Source organism: Berghia stephanieae, chromosome 5 (genome assembly GCF_034508935.2).
Source record: "Berghia stephanieae isolate SIO BIC M18660-M18661 chromosome 5, UCSD_Bste_1.3, whole genome shotgun sequence".
Lineage (NCBI taxonomy): Eukaryota > Metazoa > Mollusca > Gastropoda > Nudibranchia > Aeolidiidae > Berghia > Berghia stephanieae.
Window position 1 is genome coordinate 7009470 of NC_088364.1, and position 7500 is coordinate 7016969.

Consider the following 7500-nt stretch of genomic DNA (forward strand, 5'->3'; position numbering starts at 1 on the left):
AAGAGGTAGACCATTGACAGGTAGACCATTGACAAGAGTCTGGGATAAAATAAGACAGGAATAACTTGATTTACCCGTGTATGGAAATTTATAATGGATGTTACTGTTCCCTTTGGCTTTTGGCATTGAGTTATATAAAATAATATAATACATTATGTTACTTGCACTCAACAAACAAAACAACAACATTATCTCTTCTAATACCATTCTCTCTCCCCCCCCCCCCCCTTTCTTTAATCTCTCTCCCTCTCTCTCTCTCTCTTCTCCTCCCTCTCTCTCTCTCTCTCTCTCTCTCTCTCTCTCTCTCTCTCTCTCCCTTCTCCTTCCTCGCTTTCTCTCTCGCTCTCTCTCTCTCTCTCTTTCTCTCTCTCTCTCTCTCTCGCTCTCTCTCTCTCTCTCTCTCTCTCTCTCTCTCTCTATCTTTCATCATATTCATATATCTCTAATAGAATCAACACATTTCTCAATGTGTAAAAGACTACTTTTTGTAAAAAAAATGAGAGGAAATTAAACCAGCTACGAGAGATTTGATGGCTGCTGAAATAGTATAATAAATATATAAAAGTTATTTTTAAAAAAAAGATTGATTCAGATAAGGCATGTGTAAGGGGGGATGAGGGGGGGGGGGGGGGTGCCGATAGCCTAGCTCAAAGGAACCAAAATCAATCCCGAGAGTAGTGAAGATTTTCTCTGAACCCCCGTCCACCCCAGAGTGATTGGCTAGCTGGTTCTGGTAATTCTAGTGGAAATTACTTTGATTTACGATAGACTAGCATCCTATCCTAGGGTGTCAAGCAATTGTTATGCTATTGTCCGTTTCCCACTATAGAGACTGGGATAATCTCAGGCTCCATGGACCCTAATAACTCCAAAAGCCTATTTTGTGTGTTTGTGTGTGTGTGTGTGTGTGTGTGTGGGCGTGGGGTGGGGGGAGTGGGGAGTGGGGGGGGGGGGGGGGGGGGGGGTAACCAGTCCATACCTGTGCCTGTAGTTGCTGTTGAAGATGAACCTGTTGTAACTGCTGTCTGAGAACTTGCTCTTCTATAGACTGCTTTAGCAACTTGTTCTGGAGTTCCTGCTGCTGAAGGGCTGTCTTGAGAGCGGCTGTTTGCTGTTGGGAGCTTTGAAGGGCAGCTTGTTGCTGTTGCTGTTGCTGCTGCTGCTGTTGTTGCTGTAGAGTTGCTTGGAGCAACGCGTTTTGCTGTTGTTGTTGTTGCTGTTGTTGTTGTTGTGACTAGGAAAGAAGAAAGACATTGATAATAATAATAATAATAATAATAATAATAATAATAATAATAATGATGATGATGATCGATGATGATGATGATGATGAGAGATGATATTGATGATGATGTGATGATGATGATGATGTGATAGATAGAATGAAGATATAATAATAATAATAATAAATAATAATAATAATAATATAATAATAATAGATATGATGATGATGATGAGATGATGATGATGATGATGATGATGATGATGATGATGATGATGATGATGATGATGATGTAATGATAATAATAATAATAATAATAATAATATAATAATAATAATAATAATAATAATAATAATAATAATATAATAATAATAATAATAATAATAATATAATAATAATAATAATATAATAATAATAATAATAATAATAATAATATAATAATAATAATAATAATAATAATAATAATAATAATAATAATAATAATAATAATAATAATAATAATAATAATAATAATAAAATAATAATAATAATAATAATAATAATAATAATAATAATAATTAATAATAATAATAATAATAAAATTAAATAATAATTAAAATAAAATAATAAATAATAATAATAATAAAATAATAATAATATTAATAATAATAATAAAAATAGTAATAATAATATAACAATAATAATAATAATAATAATAATAATAATAATTAACAATAATAATAATAATAATAATAATTAATAATAATAATAATAGTAATAATAATAATAGACAGCACTTATTATAATGCTTTGTCCCCTCTAAATAGGCACAAAGCCCTTTACATTGACATGTAGTTATTCATTGAAATAAACAAATCCATAAAAAAATAAATAGATGATTATTTAATTAAATCCAGAACAGGTGGGTTTTTAGTTGAATTTTAAAAGTTGGAAGGGATGAGGATGACCAAAGGGATGCTGGTGGATATTGCGCTGTATAAATGCTCATTTTGGGGGGAGGGTTTACCATGAAATTTTGTTTCTAAAATGACCAGTTTGATTCAAGTGTGAAATACTTACCAAATAAGCCTGCAATATTGCTTGTTGTTGGGCCATCTGTTGAGCTGCCACTTGTTGAAGAGGATCTGTCAAACACAAATTTAAAAAAAAAGAAAAATTAAATATATGAAGAGAATCGAATATAATAATTTTTTTTTAAAGCACTGTGTGTATATGAAACTGTTTGTGTCATTTTCTAAAAGCAAAACATTGTTAACTAGGGTAATGTGCTGATAGTAAAAAATCTTGACCAAAAACACAAGACCTGATACTAGAGATGAGTGAAACAAGGTTACACACTTAATCACGATTGCCATTGCCGATCAGACTCACAGTTGCTTGACTTTCACAAAATAAGAAAAGGGGCGATAAACTAGCCAAGTGACGACAGATAAATTAACTATAAGATCACTCTTCAACTGGAGCCTTCAAATATGTAATCAAAGTGGTACATGTAATATTTTGCAGCAAATCAAGTGCTTGAAACTGATTTCGTTGTTTAAACTATAAATACGATGCTTTTAATAATTTTAATGATCAAATCAAATGTGATTTCTTTTACTAAAAAAAATAAGAAACCTTTACAAAAAGGGAGAAACCTCACTCCCCCCCCCCCCCCTCAACAAAACAAAAAAAAAAAGGAAAACAAAGAACAAAACAAAAAAAACCCTCAAATTTTGTCATTTCGACTTTGAGTTTAATATTCAGCACCTGGTTTCACAAAAATATAACAGCAAATTGTTATGTTGGGTTACTTATATTATATCACATAATATATTATACATACCTGTCGGGGTGAGGGGAGAGTTGAGTCCATTGAGGTTGAGAGGAGGGATGAGGGGTTGCTGCAGACCACCTATACCCTGCTGAAAACCACCGAGGCCCATCAGATTCAAGGGCTGGGACAGAGGCTGAAACAATGGATAGAGGAAGATGGGGGAACAAGGGGAGGGGGAGGAGGAGGAGGGATAAATGGAAGAACGAAAAGACTGGAAACAACAAGGACACGTGACCAATGACACAATGAAGAAAGTAAAGGAATGACGAGTGATTTTATGTGATGTGTTCATAATATGTGACTCACTGCTTCAATACGGTATTATGTTGTGGTGAAACTTGTTCCAAAAAATTGAATTTCAAGTGAAAACAGTTGCGAGTTAGAAACTTTGAGACTTAATTAGTTTGTCAAACTACCTTCATTATTTTAAATTTGGTGAATCAATTGAAATAAATCTTCATATTTAGACCTAAATGTCAATTTTCACAAACTGGTTCACTCCGACAAAACATCAGGTTGATACAGTGGGTCACATATGAGACACATCATCTCAATCTCTCCTCTCTCAAAAACTGAATATCAACTGTGTCTTATAATGTGAATTATAATAAATTCGTTCATTCAGGAGAATGAGTTTTTATTTCATAAACTTTAAAAAACAAAAGAGTTCCTCATTCTAATCCTTTTGACTTTAAATTTGATTTTCTTCATCTAGTTCATTCCGACCTAATACCAGATTGACTCAGTGACATTCCTTTACTCATTTCCTGTGTGTCAACACTACACATTTAAACATCTTTCAAACACAGAGTGTCAAAACAATTCAATGTTGACACCAATACTACTCGTATTCTGACAAAACATTTTAAAAATTTGGCCAAAAACCTTTATTTCAAACATTGATCTATTATAATGATCCACATCCTGTCCAAAAAAATCTTAAACCTGAGAAATCTACCGGTATAAAATGTTATGTTTGTAAATAAATAGTGGAAAAACTTATATTTTAAAAAAGTTATCCTTTAGAACAATACGACCCATAGAGCCAAACTTTTTCCCGGTATCCAGTGTTAAAAAATGTAGCAAAAGCCTACTAGCTTTATTACAACCTACATTATCCCATTGTCTGTAGTGTTTCATTCATCCTGTTTTGTTGATAAAGGGGAAACCCAAAACGTCCACAGTATCTGTCTTCGTCTAATAAATTGAAGCTTACAATTCAATACTTATTTTTACTTTTTTCCTTCGAGCTTCAAGCAGCAACATTTTCATTTTTCATTAGCCTTTGGGTAGAACACTACTTCATGTTGCTAAGTACTTTCTAACAACTCTAATAGATCCAGGTACCCAATTACTTTGGGTGTTCAGAGAGGTCAGAAAAAAATCTCAACTTTACCTGACTGACCAGTGCTCTATAAACTGAGCTATCTGGACTGTCGAAAAAATTATACGAAAAAAAAATTTAGCCTTGCCACCGAATTATTTATGTAGACAAATTCTCACCTGCTGTGGTGACTGCACACCAGGCACTCCCTGACCACCTCCCTTGATTCGACTACCCAGCATTCTACCTTCCTGTTCATCATGGAATCTTAAGGCATTGTTAAAGATGTCATCCACTTGCTGGGACATGTCAGAGTGTACGGACCCACCGTCCTCTCGTGACATGTGCTTGTGACGATTGTTACCACCTCCCTTTGTATTTTTGATATAGCGGCTATTCAATTTACTGTGGGACAGGTCTGTTCCGTCGTTCATTTTAATAACATCTCCGTTAGGGAAATAACGTCCGTTTAATCTGTTACTGGACAGTTGTGACATGCTTTCCATCAAATCTTCGTCATCTTCGTTAATGGTCGTGATGTGGCCATTGGCAATTCCGTTGGGAACGTGGCCATTTGTCAGAGGTGGACCTGGGGCTCTGGACCTCTTCATGTAGCGGAGATTCATCTTGGTGTTATCCGACAAAGTGGAAGGAAGAATTTCAGTGGGTCTTTGATTGAGGACGCTGGTTTTGGAAAATCCGACGTCTTCCATGTTCATAAGCAGCAATTTGTTTGCAGATTTATTGTGGGGTTGTTGGTAGTACAGCTGTTCTGGGGTGAGGCTTGTGCTGGAGCTGGATGCCTTTGAGGTGTCTCTTTTGATTAGTTGTGGTAAGGGGCCTGTCAGAATGATAATCCTGTCTTTCTCTGGGTCATGAGCACTAGTGGAAAGGAAAAAAAGGGAGAGAATTTATGATACAGTAGTTCAAGTTTAAAAAATAATTTTGAAGCATGCATTTTCTTTGATAATCGATAGAAGCTTAAATTTCACTCAAAAAAGCCTAGCAATTTAACTCAGTTACACGTTTTGTTATATAGACAGTGGCAAACAATCAGCATTTGATTAATCATTAAAAAAAAGAAAAGAAAGAAAAAAAAAGAATTATCAATTATAAATAAAAGCATGGAACTGTATTTTGTCCACAAACCTCTCAAAATCACATTTGTGCTCCCCACCACATCAAACAGGTATTATTTAGGAGCAAAGTGGATACCAAAAAAAGTTACTTTTAAGTTAAGATGATCAGATATATGAAATTTTGGGTTAATTAATGCACTTTAGAAAACTATATTTATTCTACTTTATAAAATACATCCCAAGTTCTACATTTTTTATTTCATATTCAACTTACAACATCAATGTCTCACATTATACCATTAAAGTACATTTTTAGGGATTTATTTTTTTCTTTCTTCCTTTGTCTGGAATTGTTTCATACACACTTTTTCATATCTTTATAAAACCGTTTTGAAATGAAAGGTCCCATATGAATTTCATATCAATCAGGCCAATACAAAATTGATTCCAATAAATGCCTGCTTACCTATCAGGGTTTCCCAGAATGTGTTTGTTGTGTTGCCTCTCTCTGGTTCTGTCTATGGAGACCAGGAAATAAGCAGTGCATGATGGGAAACCTGGAGCCATCTCAATCTCACTGATGAGGTCAAGGACGTAATCATATCCCATCAACTCGTAGAAGTCAACGTCTTCTTGTAGCATTACCGTCCAACCTTGGCTGTTTTCATTCAAACCTCTGGAGGGAGATCAATGGAAAGTAGAGAGATGGTTTACTACAACAAAAAAATAATAATCATCGCTAACAAAAAGATTATTTTAAAATATATCATCACGCATCTGACTGTTTCCTTCTCGGCAGCAGCTTCTAATGGTGCTCACAATAATATGTTAAGACGATTGACCCAATCAGCAAATTCCGTACCACACTTGTGCACGGTCGCAAACCACCCGGAAGCTTCGTCGCAGCACACTGTTCAACTATATGCTCTTCTCCCTCTCGGCAAAAGACTACAGGCAGGGCCGAAGCATGATTTCATTCAAGACCATAGACATAAAGCCACATGGAAAGAATAAATAACATTGGAGGATAGGAGAGAGCCAAGGCTGTGGATTGATAATGAGTCCAGGTCCACCATCATTCCCTTGTCCAAAGGTGATTTCCATCCACCAATGACAAAGACTGCAGACCAATTTTTAGATAAAAAATAGTTTACTTCACAATATCAACAAAGGAAAGTAAAACAATTTTTAAAAAAAGCTGTGTATATAAATGTCTTTTCATGATTTCATTCTAATTGGGCATCCCTATAGGTCAATAGATAGAATACGTATTGAAGATGCAAACGGATTGTTTGGAATCCAGAGAGGACTGATTTTTTTTCTGTGGCATCATGTGCCCATTCAGCGTTAATTGGGTAACTATGTCTGTCAGATCTGGCTGAAACTACTATAAACTAATGTCTTCATCCTCACCATCATCATCATCACCACCACTACCACTACATCCATCATCACCATCACCATGATCATTAAGAATCGTTGTCGTCACTGCCACTGTCATTGCCATCACCACCACTGCTATAATCACACCATCAGTATCACCATAATCATCACCAACAATAACAGCATCAATGATAAAGTCCTAACAATCCATCAAGAGTGATATCACTACAAACGTGTACCACCAACTATTGACTATCATTCCAAACTCCACACACAGTGTGCCACTCACCTTAGCCTGAGTAGATGAGACGTGAAGAGCTCACCCGATGTCCACGACTCCACATGACCGATGACGTTAATACCTGTATCAATAAACCAAAATGGGTAATACAAATACCAAAATACAAATCTGATAAGGTATAAATGAGGTTTGGGTGGTCTAGTGACAGAAAAAGCAGAACACAGGACATAATCAGTCCTATGGTAAGTAGCCCAGACAAGTTTTGAACTTGGGATTATTTTTTGGCATGATTAAAGAGAGCTAAAGGCACTAGAACACAAAATGAAACAATTCATGAACACAAAAAAGTAGTCCTTGAGAGCATTAGGTCCATGGAGCCAGAAATTATCCAGGTTTCTATGACGTGAAACAGGAAATAGAATTTTTTTTGCTACC

General features: G+C 35.2%; 1 protein-coding gene across 1 annotated transcript in view; it reads right to left on the reverse strand.

Moving 5' to 3' along the window:
* LOC144972334 (unconventional myosin-XV-like) overlaps positions 1 to 7500 on the reverse strand; it is a gene marked incomplete in the record, with an annotated part of 202492 nt that overhangs the window by 33495 nt on the left and 161497 nt on the right. The window contains 7 exon segments of the mRNA XM_078913430.1: positions 1 to 39; positions 980 to 1234; positions 2282 to 2346; positions 3048 to 3171; positions 4542 to 5244; positions 5908 to 6117; positions 7114 to 7186. The exon segment at positions 1 to 39 is cut by the window's left edge and continues 129 nt beyond it. Of these exon segments, the coding sequence (XP_078769556.1) occupies positions 1 to 39; positions 980 to 1234; positions 2282 to 2346; positions 3048 to 3171; positions 4542 to 5244; positions 5908 to 6117; positions 7114 to 7186 (1469 nt within the window).